Raw genomic sequence first — 17,018 nt, 5'->3', positions numbered from 1 at the left:
CTGGCAGGGAGAACGGCAGGATTCACTTGAAATTATTCGCTGAATTTGTCCTGTATCATTTTCTTTCCATCCAAAAGCTGATCTCCAACAGAAGCAGCAAACTCACCCACTCCAAGCGATAATTTTAAAAGTGACTTGTTGACTGAAAAGCAATATTTATTGTTTCCAGCTCTATAATTCCTTCCATGCATTAAGCCCAATAAACTTTTAAGCTGCTCTGGCTGCGTAAAGAATTAACCAGGACTCTGATGAAGTGAGTGCACAGGGTGAGCGGGTAACGGGAGCTGCTTTCTCAAATAACTTGAAGAACAGAAATTGGTTCCCAAAGGGCGGGCAGCGTGAGACATCACCCCAGCTGATGCAGGCTTTGAAGGTTACAGTCAGGTTTTGTCTGCTTTGTCCTCATAAAGTTTTTGAATTTCAGCTCCGGATGAAGTTAGTCTTGGTCTTATGCTTATTTACCATCAGCTTTTTTTTTTTTTTTTTTTTAATTAAGAGAATTTCCTTCCTATCAGGCTGGAGATTTGAGCAGATAATTTGTAATTCGGAATGGGGGCATTTAAGGGAAAAAAGCAGCTTTCCACATAAACCTGCTATTCTTTCCTTCACAATCCCATTTTGCCAAGCTACCTCCAACCGAAAAAAAAAAAAAAGTGAAAAATCCTTTAGAGAAGGGGAAGAGGCTGAAAATAAGCAAATGGAGAAAGTCCAGGGCTGCGCTGTTGGAGAACCTGGCACTGACCAAGACCGTCTTTGCTGCAAGGTAGCGATGAGCTTTGTGGGAGAGGGAATATTTGAGGACGTTTATAGTCCGGCACCCTTTATTTCCTCAGGTTTGTGTCCATGTATCACGGGTATAACAATCTCAGATCGCCTCGTGGCGAAGCGGTTGGGATGTTTATCATCCTGCGAGCAAGCCAAGGGGAAAAACTCCCACTGATTGCAACAGGCAGCAGGGAAAAAAAAAAAAAAAAAGAAAAAAAAAAGCAGAAATCTGCTTTGAAACCAGGCTGAGAGGCTCAGTGGGAGCTACCAGACAGCGCGTTATAATGAATGTGCTGCCTTCTGGCCTTTCCCCCCTTGGTTTAAGAAAGGTCACGGCCATCTTTCTGGGCCTGAAAAGGATTTGACACTCAGGAGCGGTGCTAAAAAAGGGGAAAACTCCCACTGAGCGCAGACACAGGGGCGTGGGATATCATCGAAGTTATTTGAGGGAGTCAAGCTGAGCCCACACGGACGTGGTTGTGCAAATCACGGCTGCCACCAACTCCAGCCTGGGCTCAGGGCCCCTCAGACACATTTTTCCTGGTGGTTTCAGGGCCAGGAGCGGGATTTCAGCGTTTGCTGGGGGTTTGCTGCATGTTTGCAGCTCTGCCACGGTAAAAAAGCAGCTCTGCCAAGGAGGCTGGAGATAACCAGGCTGAAACGGCTCCATCTATTGGGTAAAGATACACAGCGGCTCAAAACGCACATGGAAAATGAATTCAGAGGGAAAAAAAAATTAAAAAATCAGAGGGGATTCAAAGCAGTTATCGCCACTTACAGCTAATTGGACACAATTACAGGAATGCTGCTTGGTACTGTTTGAAACCAAAATGAAGGTAACAGCGAGCTGCTTTTCTGAGATCAGAGCTAAGCAAACCCAACGAGATGCCAACGTATATCACAAGTTACTGCCGTCTCATCAAGGTGTGGGGGGAAAGGGGCTTTTTTAATGAGTCCCATGCGGGGCAAAATGAGCCCTCTGACCCCAAAGGGCTCGGGGGCTTCGGCGTGACGCAGGTGAATGGGTAGCAAGGGTCGGAGGGAGGGATGATGCTTCAGTGGATGTGTTTCTCCGTGCTTCCACTCATCTCTCATGGAAGCGGAGGACCGTAGAGCAGCTTTGCTAAAGAAAACGAAAAGCAACCCCCCCCCCCGTCACCCAAACAAAAAAAAAAACCCAAACCAATCAACCACTTTCCCCAGAAAACAACCGCTACGAACAGCAGGCTGCCAACCTTGCCTGTATTTCTAGAGGCTTTGCTTGTGTCTGTGATAGCGTGTTTTCCCCCGGGGACGCTGAAAAGGAGAAAAACAAACTCCGGCTGGAGGATGGGGAGGGGGGGGGGGGGGGGGAGGGAGAGGGTTCCCCAAACCCGGGCTAAGGCCGGCGGCAGCAGCGGCGGTCCCGCGAGCTGCGAGCAGGACCGCACCCCACCCCGCTCCGCCGGGGGATAAATAGCGGGGGGGTGGGGAGGAAAGAGGGAGGGGGCTACTCCAGCGAAGCAGCGGCGCGATCGGGGCCGAGCATCCCTCCCTCCGCCTCCCGAGCGCGGCTGGCGCCCAGCGGCGGGGCTGGCCGCCGCAGCCGCGACTTGCGCCTCGGGAAAGCTTCGCCCCGCTCTTCCTCCTCCAGCTTCTCCTCTTCCTCGCCCGCGGAGGGCTCTCCCCGGGGGACCGGAGGGCAGCGGCAGCCCGGCCGGGGCAGAATGAGAGGCGGCCGGGTCCGGCGGAGCGCGGGTCGGGGCTAAGCGGGGGGGTGTCCCGCAGCGCTCGCCCGCGCGGAGTGTGCAGCGGGGCTTCCCGGGGCGACCGGCGGGGCTCGGAAGGCGGTTAGTGTCCGGGAGCAGCGGGGGTCCCGGCAGCGAGCCCGGTAGTACGGGGAGAGGGGGCGGGGGAAGCCGGCGGGGTTGCGGGGCCCGAGGCGCGCCGAGCCCTCTCCTCCCGCGGGTGGCGCCCGGTACCGGTTCGGGCGGGGGGTGAGGGGGGAGCGGCAGCATGTGAGCGGCGCGCCCGGGCAGGCGGGAGGCTCGGCCGGCGGCTCGCGGGCAAGGCCGCCCCGCTGCCCCCCGCGGGGTGCGGCCGCCCCGCGGCGCGGGGAGCGGGGGGGGGCGGAGGAGGCGGCGGCAGCGGCAGCAGCAGCAGCAGCAACGGCGGCAGGAGCGGGGCCCGGCATGCCGCGCTGCCGGAACTGCTGCCCGGCGGAGAGCTCGGTGCCGGCGCGGCGGTCTACCCGCGGCGGCTCCCCCAGCCGCTCGGGGCCGCTGCCGGCCGCGGAGCGGGTAACGGCGGGGGCCGGCATGGCGAGGCGCTGCTCGCACTGATCCCGGGGCGGCGGGAAGCGCCCATGGCGCGGGGGCGCCGGGCGCCGGCGCTGCGCACGCGGCTGCACGGGCTGCGGCACATGTGCTCGCGGCGGGCGGCGCTGCCGCGGCGGGCGCTGTGGGTGCTGGCCTTCTGCACCGCGCTGGGCTTGCTGCTCGCCTGGTCCTCCAACCGCCTGCTGCACTGGCTCGCCTTCCCCTCGCACACCCAGGTGCGCACCGAGTGGAGCCGCCAGCTGCCCTTTCCCGCCGTCACCCTCTGCAACAACAACCCGCTCCGCTTCCCCCGCCTCTCCAAGGGGGACCTGTACTACGCGGGGCACTGGCTGGGCTTGCTGTTGCCCAACCGCACCGCCCGCCCGCTGCTCACCGAGCTGCTGCGCGGCGACGAAGCGCGGCTCCGCTGGTTCGCCAAACTGGCCGATTTTCGCCTTTTTTTGCCTCCCCGACACTACGAGGGCATCAGCGCCGACTTCATGGACCGCCTGGGCCACCAGCTGGAGGACATGCTGCTCTCCTGCAAGTACCGCGGCGAGCTCTGCGGGCCCCACAACTTCTCCGCGGTGAGTGTGCCCGCCGGAGCCCCCTTCCCGCCTGGGTTTGGGGTGTTTTGTTTTGTTTTTTTTTGATTTATTTTCCCAGCCGCGCCGCTGTTCGTGGTGGCTGGGGGCCGGTGGCGGGGACGCAGCATCGCCGAGCGGTGACCGGCCCCAGCGAAGTTCTCGTTGCGGGCCCCTCTCGGGAGCCTCCCCCGCAGACCCCTGCCCGTGAAGCTGTGTCCCCGAGTGCTTATTTCTCCTCTGGACTAAAGCTGACGTTTTCTGGTTTAGGGGTGACTGTGGCCATCAGCAGTGCGGGGTGAGGGGCATGCTGCTCCTTTTTTTTTTTTTTTTTTTTTTTTTTTTAATTAAAAAAGAAAATAACCACCATGCCGTACCCATCCTGGCTATGTCTGTTGCACTCTCCCTGTTGCTCTCAGCAGAAGTTGCATCTCGACTTTTTTTTTCCAGCTGGGAAGCAAAAGTTTCCCAGGCTGGGCCTGGGCCGCCCCGGCTCGTCCCCCGTGGGCTGGGGGGAACTGGTCCCCCGTGGGCTGGGGGGAACTGGTCCCCCGTGGGCTGGGGGGAACTGGTCCCCCGTGGGCCGGGGTTGCTGCACCCTGCACAGCTGTGTCCTGTTGTGCTGCATGATTGGGTTTGTTAATGAGGAGCTGCTGCTAATTGAAGCTTTTAACCTCCTGGAAGGGCCGCGGGCCCCATTTGTGGCAGCCCTGATGCACCAGGCAGGAGTTTGCCCGTGGTCTTTGTGATGGGATCAAACCCCTAAACTTCAGGCGCTGTTTTGCAAACCACCGAGAGCATCTCCGTTTGAAAAAAATCCTGTGGGACCACTTGCAAGCGAGAGTGCGGTAAGAGGAGCTACTGAATCACAGCGGCCCTAAATGAGAGCTGAAACTGGCCGCTTCTGAGTGACCCTTTCATACTTCATTGATAGCAGCTGGATGTTTATTGTGCTGGAATAGTCTGCTCTTCTAATCTCTGCAGATATCCAGGAGAGAGAGGTGTGCGCTGTGATTAAATACTCGTGCTGCCGTTAGTGATGCTGATGTCTGTAGGGAGAGATAACTAGTTTGAGCTGTTGCTGCTCCGCACGCCGGAGAGGAGTTGAATTCCCTGTTCTGTAAGCGCTGCCTGAGATGCATACCTAAAATCAAAAGAAATTGTCTCTCTGGACTTGTCACATCAGCCTAGCTGGCTGCTAAATTGCAAAGGGGAGGAGAAATCCCTGTGGGATGAAGCAAGCCGCCCAGGACTGTTGAGTTAGCATATGCTGCTGCAAAGATGAGCAGAAATGGCACACTAAAAAAAAAAAATCATATTGAGATGGACCCTTTCTAGCAAGACAAGTCTGCAAACCAGTACAGTAGCATAAGGAAATTTGGGAATAATAGACAGAAACAGGCACTTGGCCTCTGGGCTGTGAAAGGCTGTCTCCCTCTCCCTGTTTCCCAGTTTACAAGGGTGATGATGTTTGCTAGTCATCGGTAGGACCTGACTGCAGGTGTTAATGAACTCTTGTTCCAAGCTGTGCTGAGCAAGGCAACACGATTCACATTGTCGTGAGAAACATAAAGCCTGGAGTCTTGGCTTGGCGTGAGCAGAGGATGCAGGGTGATGCAGGAGTGAAAGGCAGACCGTGGTTGATGTAACTGGTTGCTAAATTCTCTGCAGCAGCTGTTTCATACCACCGAGGAGGGCTAATGAGTGTGGTCTTCTCCAGCCATCCTGCACAGATCCCTCAAGGGTGGGAGGGAAGGAGACGGGCACGTGTCAGCACTGAGAGTTTTGGTGGGAGCTCGCAGCACGCTGGGACCTGGCCCGGGGTGCAGGGGAGCGCTCCCCAGCCAGACCTGTGCTGCCATGTGGAATTGCTCAGCTGGAGAAAAAGGGGGGGGGGAAACGGGAATCTTTTCCCCTTCTTCACATGCCGAAGGGTGTGTGGCCCCAGGTGGGGATACTGGGGTGGTGGGAGATAGGAGCCCTCGGTGCCAGGGGCAGCGACTGCGTCTGCCTTCCCGGCCCCGGGCTGGTGAGGATGAGAAGAGGGAGTTAGTGCCAGCGCCCTCCGTTGCAGCACGTCCTTCCTCCTCTCTGTTACAAAGCAGAAGAGTGACCTCTGCGCTGTCCTTGAGTAAAGGCTAGGAAGCTTTTCCACCTGTGAATCCCTAGTAAAGAGGAGGCATGTCTTGGGGAGATGCTGAAAACAACTTCTCTGGGGTCTGGTGTGTGTCTGGAGACCTTGCTCCCAGAGGTGCGGGGTCTGGGATTGAGGTGCCATGCTTGGGGCTTGGGATTTGGTGTGAGGGTTGGGAGTTGGGCAGCCCCAGGCATCCCTTTGGGTCTGGGTTGTGTGAAGCTGCTGCTTGTCTTCTGAGCCTGGAGGAGGTAACGCCAAGGAGAGGCGAGAAGATTGCACGGTTTGAACTGGGTGCAGATGTGAAGCAAAGCAGGTGAAGAAGATCAAATGCAGACGGAATGAATGATAGTATAAAAGAGTATTTTGCAGTTTTTATACCTGCTCTGATGCTCAAAGAGTATTTTCTGTCTCAAAAGACAAGAGTGAGGAGGTGCTTGCAGGGTTATATCTTCCATTGGGTGGAAAAAAGAAAACCAAAAGACCAAACCAGGCTTGTTTTTGAGCAAACAAGTCCTTCTTCAGATCCGAAGCCGAAAAAAGGCTTGGGATGAGAGAGCTGATCTGCTTTTATTCTTTCTGACTTTGTTAGTGCATCTCGTACGAGAGATTGCCTCTCCTTTCAGCCTCGCTTTGTTTATGCCATTAGGGTACGGTGGCAATTGCACTTCTGTGACATGGAAAAGCAAAGGGCTGCTTGAGAATCTGCACAGCAAAACCAACATGTGTATGTAGCATTTTTTTATTTTTTCTTTTTTATTCCCTGATATATGTAAATATAGGGGGGTTGGCACTGATCTGTGGAACTCAGTGCTGCAGGACTAAAACGACTTAGCTGGGCAGGCTTCGCTTATTCACGAGCACTCAGTTTTGAATTGTTCTCTTGCCTGCGTAAGAGGTTTTGTCGGCGGCGTGCGGTGTTTTCCAGCTGGGGTGTGGGGCTGAGGACGGTTGTACGTGGGCGAGATGGAGTCTGGCACCCCTCAGTCACTACGTGTGGGTTTACTCATTCCCGTAGGCTGCTCCTAAAAGCTTGGCTGCTGCACGAGGCGATGGCTACGCACGTGCTCGAGCGTCGCCTCGACTCAAAGACTTTAAGGAAAAGCAGCCGGTGTCCCTCAGGAGCTTCTTCAGCTTCCAGTATAAACCTGTCAGAGCTGGGCAGGTTGATGATTACGGATGGTATTTGCTGTCCTGTGCAGGAGTGGCCCCATCTCTCTGTAACTGAGTATCAGGATTAAGTGGACGATTGCTTTGTTCTGCATGGCTTGAATTCGAGCGTTGATTTATTCCACTGAGATCTCTTTGTTTCCAAAATATTTGTCTCGGTTGTCCTGTCCTGTGCTTGTTGATTTCTTTTTTTAAAATTTTTTTCCTACTTTCTGAGAAGGTTATTAATACATCCCACAAGTTGGTATTTATGGGCTAATTACCTCATCCTGATTTAATAACTTCCCAAATCAGACTTGTCACCTGTGGCTCTGCCTGGGAAACAGCAGCTCGCGAACTGCCCATCGTGAGGGGAGGACAGCAGGTTTCCATCTCCATCCTGATTGCACCTCGGTGAAACGAGCCCTGCTCAAGTCTGAGATTGACAGGGCTGCTTTGAAGGATCTGCAGTCAATACCTTCTAGTGTTTTTTATTTGCTCACAGTTTATTTAAAAAAACTCCGTGGGGTAGCAGTTGCATAAAGACCTGGGAGCTGCTTTGCTGCAGGAAAGTGCATTTTAAAAAATATTCCTGGGTGCTGGAGGGGGGTGTGTTATTTTGCTGTTTCCTCAGCAGATAATACAACATGTCCAGTGTGAAGCTGACGCTCATCAAACTCTGTTAACGAGCCCCTCCCAGTGCTGGGTTTGCGTTGGGTTTTGTTGGGGTTGCAGGCAAGGAGCCACGGGCATCAGCTTGGATGGACCGAGGCTCGGAGTAGCTGTGAGCGCCGTATTTAGCATCGCCATAACTAATTGCACAGTAATTTCAGCATGTGTGTGTGGTTTTGTTTGTTTGGGGATTTTTGTGCCCTCTGCTACAAACAAACTGTTTCACCCAATTCCTTTAGAGACCCCTATTCTGTTATATTTTTATTTTAATTATATTTTTTTTTAGCGCCGGTTCCAAACATAACTTAAATCTGGCTCGCTGATACTGTTGCTTTTGGAAGGGAAGTGGGTTGCGTTTAATTACGCTGATGTGGGGCTGAAGCTTTAAATATGCTCCTGATTTGTACAACTGCCGTTTAAGGGAACCACGAGCGGAGCCAGTTGGATTCGATCTCGCTCATTAAAGCAGCAATGCCAACTCTGCTCTATTCACCAGACTGCGACGGCATTGAGTAATATTACTAATTTTGTGTTAGCATCAAAGAATCCAAGGAGAAATTAGGGCTGAACGGTGCGAAGTGCTGCCTGAGTACAGCGAGCGGTGATGCTCGCTGTGAAAGACGGGCTAGCTCTGGAGCGGGGTTTGGGGTGATTTAATGTCTCTTTGGGTCAACTGGTGGGTAGATGCGAGTTGTAGAATACTGGCCCAGGTTGCCCAGAGAGGTGGTGGATGCTTCATCCCTGGAAACGTTCCAGGTCAGGTTGGCCGGGGCTCTGAGCAACCTGCTCCGGTTGGGGATGTCCCTGCTCCTGGCAGGGGGGTTGGACTGGATGGGCTTTGAAGGTCCCTTCCAACTCTAACCACTCTATGATTCTAGGTTCTTGTTTTCCTGCAGACCCGATTGTTGAGGTGATTGTGACAGCAGTTGGGTTGGGGAGTAAAAGTTGAGATGAGTTGGCTTGGAGATTGGCAGCGAGTTGCTGGACCTGGCTGGGCATGAGGTGGTTGTCGAGCTGCTGAGGAAGAGGAGTGGGGACCAAGGAGCATCGCTTGGCTTGTGCCACACCAGCCCTTCCAGGGCGGGTTCACTCTGGAGAGTGAGAGAAATCCCAACTAAATCCCTGGAGCAAGAAAAGCTGGGCAGCATGCATTATCTGCAGTCCTGGGCTTCTCCTCTCACCTCGTTTATTTGGAAGCTTGTGGAGAACTGGCTCCTTCAGTCGTAGCCAGCACCTGCATGAGACTTTTTATTATCACATCTTCTTAACTGAGGAGTCTGAAATGAGATGTGACTAGAATGTGGGTACGCAAGTCTTTTTTTTTTTTTTTTTTTTTTTTTTGTAGCAGATAACCTAATTTATCTTGTCTCATGGGACTGATAGACCACATCAGCAGAGCACCAGTGGACAGACATCGCCTTGGTGATGCAGCTGAATTTGTAAGAGCTGTTTGCCATGGTGGAGGGATGGCAAGAGGTTACCTAAGAGTGGAGGTGGGAGCAGGAGAGTCCAGGGACTGGGAGGGAGTTAAATTGGTCAACCCATTGCTGCTTGGCTGGACAGGGACGTGGGTTGGTGTTTTCATCGTTATTTATGGTTCCTTGGAGTTAGAATTGGCCCTTCAGTGTGCTGATCTTCATCAGCGTGGCTGTCTGCCAAAGCACTTTGCTTTTGTTGGCATCTGGGGTGGAGAAGGTGGATGTTTTGTTTTGGAAAGGGCTGGTTCTCGTTCCCAGTTCTGGCTTTTGGGAGGTGGATTAGGTCAACTTGAAACTCAGACATCCCATCTCCTGCGGCATGTAGTTTGACTTGGTTGGTGTTTTGTGGAGTTTTTTATTTTGGTTTTTTTTATTTTAAAAAAACCCAAACATATGATATTAGAACTTTTCATGATGTAAAACTCTCTGAAAACACTTCGGTTTGCTGTCATCCTCTTGATGATCTTCCTTAAGTGTAGACTATGTTGAAGCAGAACCCTTTAATTTTCCACTGGAAAATGGAGAGGCTTTGGAAACTCTTCTGTTGGAACGCTTTTAGCCAATTCTTACTCGAATGTATTTTAGATAAAGATATTCCTGGTGCCTTTTAACACAGTGCAAACAATATCCTTCCAGATGTGGGGAGGATGATATACAATTGCAACAAAACTCTGGTTTTCCACCCTTTGTTTTTGAAAGAAAAAAAACAATACTGACAAATTGAGGAGATTGCGCAGGGTAGCGGCAATAAAAGAGGCACTGCCACGGGGGTCGATTTGTGAGGCAGGAGCGAAGGAGTGGTGTAGGTTTTCCAGGGCAAGGATGGCTGTGAGAGCTGGAGGTGACCTCTGATGAGGATGCGTTTGGGATGGAGCAGAGAAATACGGACTGACAGGATTTGAGGGTGAGAGGGTGAATAGAAACTTGTCTAATCGGTCTTCTACCGGCGACAGACTATCGAAAGCAGGCTGCAGGGAACAACCCTTTACCATCTTCCAGATGATCGGTTTGGTCCAGTAAAGCTTCTCCTGACTTTTGCTTCTGTGGTTGGGTTTTTGTTGTTTTTGTTGTTTTTTTTTTTTTTTTATTTGAAAAATGACGTTGGGCTTTAAAGCCTGGCATAGAACTGATGTGAGGAACGTGCCTCGCTGCTGGGTCAGCACTGATGTCTCTGAGCTCTATCGGCACACTGTGCCGGGAAGGCCACAGTGGAATTTTTCAAGCTGACAGGGCTCTTGCTGTGAACTCTTCAGGCCGCGTAGGACGTGGGTGTTCAGGGAGACCTGCTCTGCCTTGCTAATTTAGGAGGAAAAAAATATATTGAAACTTCTTTATATTTTATGGTTTTACAGCCTCTTGGTCTCTATTTCTGGGTAGGGCCGCACTGCGAGTGCTGGGTGTGCAGGATATCTTGGAGACTAAATGTCTTTCTGCTGTGGGAGGCTGCACTTGGGCCGCGTTTCCTCTGAATTTGGGCAGGAACTGGTCTGCAGCAGGAGCAGATCGTTGCGTTAGGGCTCCTTGCTGGGCTGGTGGAGAATAGATGTGCTGTGGGTTGTGTGGCTATAAAGGGAGGTGGGATTGCCCGCCGAATTTGGGAAGAACAGGGTTGATTTTTAGCAGGACTTTCCTGTGTGGTTTTTTTTTTTTTTTTACATGCTTTTTTCTTTTTATTCCCCCCTCCTCCCCCTTTTTATTTATGCCAAAGCCATCAGTCAGGAAACAAAATACCAGTTAGTCGCATGCTAAACATGTAATCATCAACATAGGTTTGTTTTGGTTGTAGAGTAGATTCCAAATAATTACTTGCTGCCCTACAGCAGAATTAATATAATTAGGGACATAATTACAGTTACCTACCACTCAGGGATTCTGCTAAGGCTTAATTAATATTTGCAAATTGCTTCAGGATCTGCCAACCATCTACTAATACATCCTGAATGCAAAGAGTAGTGGTTCCTGTATTGTTGTGCTGGTGCCAGAGAAAACTGGTGTGGGGAGGTTAAACAAGCAGAGCAGAAATCTCCGTCTTCCGGAGGACGGGAACGAGTCCGGCTTGGGCTCCGTGCTGCCCCCGTGCACTTGTGGGATGCTGCTGGGAGTTTGTTCGATGGAAATGGCTGTGGAGAGCGTGTTACCCCTCAGAGGCTGGCGGGCTTTGCCCTTTTCTCTGAGTCTAATTCAGGGGAATTTATCCCAAAATCCCTGGGCTGCCGGAGCTTGTTCCCAGCTGGAGCGTTGCATAGGATCATAAGGGCTTTGCAGCATCTCGGAGCCAGCTCCAGAAACGGTCGTTTTTCCCAGCGGGATGGCTGAAATTGGAGTTGCGATGAGCTTCTTCCATCCTGGCTGCGGGCTGGCCGCCTTCTGAGACGGGATGGAGAGGAGCTGCTCGAGGTCCCTGAGTATTACTGCCAAATCCATTTATCCCTGCTAACGGCTGAGCCTGCCTGCGGGGTGTTGCTTGTCCTGACGTTTTGCATCTCGATGCCGTACAAGGTCACACTTCCCATTCCCTGACCACGCAGGGAGAGGCCAGCCTGGAGTCAGCACCGGCTGTCGGGAAGCACCCGTCCCGAGTGTGGGTGCTGGCTGCGGAGCAGGGAGGGTCGGGGTTCTGGTTCCCTACTGCAGCGACTGCGATTGCCGCGTCCACGCGTGGGACGTGAAGCTGGCTGGGGAAATCTTCCCTGTCATGGATTGCCCATGCCTTCAATGATAAAAATCCAACTCAAAAGACCTGTGCTGGCCTCAAAAGGCTTAAAAGCACGTAGGCAAGCTTGGCCAGGGGTTAGCAGCAGGGCTTTCTTATTCCTTTGCTCTCCTTTTGCTTGATTGCAATTATCTTTTTTTTTATATAATTTTTTTTCCTGTATTTTTGCTCTATCTCACCTTCTTCACAGTTTTCGCCACTTCTTTCACCCTTCCCTAATTTCCTTTCCTTTTCCCAGTTCCCTCTTGCTGCTGCTCTGTAGCCCAGCCAAAAGTCACCCGTGAATCTCGATCTGGTTTGGAGTGCGGTCTGCTCTGCGCTTTTCACCTCTCTTTCTGAAAATGGGGCACCTTGTTGTTGCAAACCTGTGATAATGCAGCTGATTCATTTTGCTCTCAGGCAGTTCTGGGAACTCTTCCTCTGTTTCTTTTTTTTTTTTTTTTTAATTACCCTCCCCTCCTCACCCTGGGTGCTGTAATTTCATGCAGTGGGAGCAGGTTATTTGTAATCTGGTTTTGATTGTTCACCTCCCCTCTCCCTTAGTTTTGTAATTTACTTCTGGAATAAAACAAACTCCAGCAAAACATCCTCGTCAACACCCTTGAGCTTTAAATTTTTCAGTAATAAAGTGTGAACGTAAATTAAGAACTAGAGCTGTTACTAATCTTATGGCCGCGCTCGCTCTCGTAGTGATTTTCGTACGGTATATTAAATCAAGAGGAATGGCTATTATAATACAATTAGCTGTGATTCACACGCTGGAATTGCTGTTGCCAGTGTGGGGGGGAAAAGTTGCGTAATACGATTGGAAAAGACTGAAGCCTTTGTGATTTAGTGTTGGTTTTTTTTCCCTTTTGTGTTTTTGCGCTTTACAGCTGGAACCAGGGAAAAGCTGTGATTGGGAATTCACTCCGTATTTTGTAATAAATTTATAGGATGATGGAAAGTGTCTCATTGTGGGCATGTAAATCTTTATAGGCTCCTGACATACGTTACTGACAAGAATAAATAACCCCATCCCATAGCGTTATTAAACTTAATGCATCAGTGCTTCCAGCCCGCTCTTGCGGAAGGACCCCAATCTGTCTCGGCAGTGGGCAGGAGCAGAAGCATCGGCAGCAGGACCTTAGAGCTGCGTTCCTTTAGCTACAAACTGCTTGGAAACCAGGGTAGATTTCCAAGATGTAGAGTTTTTTTGCAAGCAGTTGGAGAAATGGTGAAGCTGGGTAGCCTCTCCCTCTGCTTTGAGGGCTTGCTGGAGTCGTCTCCACCTGCAGCGGTGTGGGTCTGCTGCGGTTTCTTGGAGGACTTGCTGCTTGGGGCTGTGGACCCTAAACTTTGTTTCTTGTGGGAGGATGCTTCGGAGTTCATCCAAAATCATATGGAGTTGGTGTGTGAGGCCCTTTGGGCTCTGACCTGGGCTTGTGCTCCTTAAAGCCTTGTAATTCCAGCCAGGGGCCCTGGGCTTTTCCCCATCCAGGTGGCAATGTCACTGAGAGATACTTTGTGTAGATCGTAGGTGTTTTGTGCCTCTTGTTTTTGAACAGGATATTGGAAAACTTCCTTCTGCATGTGTTTGTGGGAGAGGAAAACCCCTCTTTCCTTGCTGCCTTTAACCAAGTGGTGGGAAGAGACATGGTGATCTCCTCTGCCCAAGGGCAAACACAGTGGCCAAGGTACGGAGACGTGGGTCTGAAATCTCTTGCAAAACTACAAGTGAGAATTAAGTGGGCTTTTCTTACTGGACCTTTTTCAAGATGCTGGGAGGAGAGTAACCACTTAGGCAGAGATTTAAAGGGCTGTGCTATGGAGGTGACTGGTGAAAAGATCTAATGGTCCTTTCCCTTTGCAGTCTACAAAGCAGTGTGGCTTGTGAGTGTGTCTTCACTGTTGTGTTTTGGTTTTTTTGAAGCTGGAGCCTCACTGAACATTAGAAGGAAAGCCTTTCCCTCCTTGCTGCTTTCTCCTCCCTGCGTGCTCTCCTGCCCTGTGCCTGTCTTGGTGTGTGCCTTGTCTTGGGAATTACCCCTCTGTCACCTTCAAGAGCTAGGGGAGAGGGTTTCCCCTTTTTGCAGATGGGGATGGAGATGCTGAGGGCTAGGTCCCAAGGCAAGCTGCGGATGTGCTCACGCACCTCCGTGGCACCGCGGAGAACGGGAATGAGCCCTCCAGCCTGCTTCTGCCTGCACAGCCCTGTGGGAGAGAGCGTATAACTTGGTGACAAATATTTTGCAGTAGCAGTGGCTTCTCTAAGGCATCAATAGTCTTCACCCTCTGTTTTCTTGCCCTCGGTGCCACCGCCTCCTGGCATAACACGTGGGGACGTGTGCAGTGGGATGCGGGACTGGGGCTGCCTCTCTGCCGCTGGCACGGCAGCTTGCAGGGCACCAGTTAAGACAGCCACCTAATTTGGATGGTAATTAAGCATCTCCTGGTCTCTAAACCAGTTTATGCTCAGCTGAATGCAAAAACGCGCTCCTTCAGAGAGTATACTTTCAACATAAGGTATCACCCTGCCTTGAGTTACTCACTGCAAAACAATACTTAAAATATTTACTGTGTAAGGTGACAAACCCAGACTCTGCGTGCACATAATCCCAGCTGCCTACGCCCTCATAAAATCAACACGCTCCGTAATATCAAACACATCAGTCATCCTGTTTCTAATAATGTCTGCACCCATAGAGTCTCTGTGTAGAAACCTCCTCCAGGTCTTGGATGAGTTACTGCACCGCGGGCTGCGCTGGATTCTGCGCTGTGTGTTTTATTAGTGGTTATCGACGCTCGCTCGCGTGCGTCCACCGACATATTTCAGTTGAGCAACTAGCCGAGGCTGTGTGCAAAGCCGGTCGATGGCTTTCCTCTCATAAGTGCCTTTGCTTTTTATCTTTATGAACTTTGCCTCCCCTTCCCTTTCCCTGCGTAGCTCGGGTTGCCCTCGTCCTTTCCCTCCATCCAGGTTTCCCAGTCTCCACATGTGGATGACAGCATTCATCCTCAGTCCTTCGTGCCCTCTCTGCTTTTGGGACCCCCCCTTTCCCCCTCCGTGCTGGGGACGCAACCTTTAGCCGAGATAATAGCCCCTTGCTTTGCAGCGGTGGGTTTGTGGTTGCGGGAGGCTGTTTCAGTGTCACGGTTTCTGCTTGCTGCTGTCTCATTAAATAATTAAAATGCAGTTTCCAGACATTAAAAGTATGATCTTTCTGACTCTATGATCATGTTTTCGTGACACTGGAGGGCAGAGGCTTTGTTGTGGCTTTATTGCTGGGCAAGGAGAGAGACAGGACAGATGGATGCTGCAATGTTGCCTGGTTTGGTTTTGGGTGTGTTTTGGGGGTTTTTTTGGTGTGTTTTTTGTTTTTGTTTGTGTTTTTTTTTTTTTCCCCCCCTTCTGCTTGTAAGCTCCTGGCCACTCAAGCCCCATGCATGCCCCTGAGTTGGCAGAGCCTTTGGAGAAGGCTCCTTGCTTGGTGCTCTGCATCGCTCCAGGTGACTTTTCCTGGTCCTCCCCCTCCTTTCCATCCCCACCCTGCCGCTCTCGCTGCGTTGCCCCTCGCCCTGCTCCCATTGCTGTCGGTCGGCTCTTGAGCATCAGCTGTGCTGCTGCTTGGCTGCCTGAGTCCAGCCCATGTTGCTGTGTTGGTTGAGCTGTATTTTCTGCATAACATGGATGCAAATCTTCTGACAGAGTTTTAACATGCTCTAGAAAGTCTCCTGCCTTTGATATTTTTTTTTCCCCCAAGCACTGTACAACTCGCCATCACTTTACTGTTTGTGTTGATTCTCCTGGCGTCACTTTAGTGTGAAATCATAGAATCATACAATGGGTTGGGTTGGGAGGGACCTTCAAAGCCCACCCAGTCCAACCCCCCTGCAAGAACAGGGACATCTCCAACCAGATCAGGTTGCTCAGACCCCTGTCCAACCTGGCCTGGAATGTTTCCAGGGATGGGGCATCCACCGCCTCTCTGGTGTGGATGTGTCCAAGGCTCTTGCGTAGCAAAGCCGGTGGAGGAGGCGGGTGTAAATAACCTTCTTGGCTGGGTGGGGAAGTGCAGTAACTTCGTTAGTGTCCCGTGACAGCATGACTGGCTGCTGGGGCAGCTTCACCTCAGCTCCTGGAATTTTTCCCTGTTGGCTGCTGGAGGTCCATAGCTGCGGGATGTGCAGGTGTTTTGTACTCACATAGAGTCCCAGAATCACAGAATGTTTTGGGTTGGAAGGGACCTTCAAAGGTCATCTAGTCCAATGCCCATGCAGGGAGCAGGGACATCCCCAACCAGATCAGGTTGCTCAGAGCCCCGTCCATCCTGGCCTTGAACGTTTCCAGGGGTGGGGCATCCACTGCCTCTCTGGGCACCCAGAATATCTCCTCTTTTTCAAAAGACCTTTCACTCACAAAGTCAAACTGTTCAACCTTCCCCTTGCACAAGAGGATATTTCTTTTCCACGGAACTTGATCCAGTGCCCTGCTACTCCCACTGAGTTAAACCCTTGTTATCCAGTAATTGGTGCGGTGTTGGCAATATGGTGAAATTACAGGTCCATCTTCCCTACCATGCTTTGTCCTTGCTGAGGCTGGGGAGGCTGTATTCAGAGTGACTCCTGGATTTGAGATCACCTACCTCTTGGCAAAGATAATACACATGTGGGAATGAGATCCATCAGCATAAATTGCAGGTTTTGTAGCTTTACACAGGCTGGTACACCGGGCAGAAGCAACTCCGCAGTTTGATATTGGTGCAGGAGAGGATGTGGACACGTGGAGATGCACCGACTGGTTTAGCAGAAATAACTGTCTGAAGGTTAATAAAAATATAATTTTAATATGATTAAAGATTTTCTTAGCTATTTGTGTTTTGTTTTCTGGCTCAGGTATTGCTAGAAATTAGATTTCCAAGCTCTTCTATACAGTCGTAAGGATTAAACGCTTAGATTAAATAAAATGTTCACCCCGAAATAGGGATTTTAACGGGTGTCCTTAGTGCTGGCCTTTAAACATCAAGTACCGTGGAATTACGTGCTCCAGGGGTTTGCTGGGTGCAATAAAAGCCTGGGGTAATTTTGTGATGTCTGCACGTGTTGTTAATGATGTGATCACCTGAAAAAAGTCACCGGCTTCAGGGCTGGAGATGAGAAATGTTAGTAAGAAATATTTGGTTGTTTTTAACATCCCAGTAGGATCTGCCAAGGTGATCCCTTTTTTTTTTTTTTTTTTTTTTGCGT

General features: G+C 51.2%; 1 protein-coding gene across 2 annotated transcripts in view; it reads left to right on the top strand.

The window, feature by feature from the left end:
- The window catches only part of ASIC2 (acid sensing ion channel subunit 2), a 444,266-nt gene that overhangs the window by 351,835 nt on the left and 75,413 nt on the right, over positions 1-17,018 (top strand). Inside the window, exon 1 of one of the 2 annotated variants that reach the window (XM_086766579.1) lies at positions 2,970-3,649. The exons of the other annotated variant lie outside the window; for it this stretch is intronic. Within the exon in view, the coding sequence (XP_086622705.1) occupies positions 3,110-3,649 (540 nt within the window). The 5' untranslated portion in view covers positions 2,970-3,109. Of the gene's footprint in view, positions 1-2,969; positions 3,650-17,018 lie in introns of those variants that run through there. 2 annotated transcript variants of the gene reach the window in all.

This window comes from Chlamydotis macqueenii, chromosome 25 (genome assembly GCF_036417535.1).
Source record: "Chlamydotis macqueenii isolate bChlMac1 chromosome 25, bChlMac1.mat, whole genome shotgun sequence".
Lineage (NCBI taxonomy): Eukaryota > Metazoa > Chordata > Aves > Otidiformes > Otididae > Chlamydotis > Chlamydotis macqueenii.
Note: the sequence above shows the minus strand (reverse complement) of the source record. Positions and strands in the feature narration are given on the sequence as shown.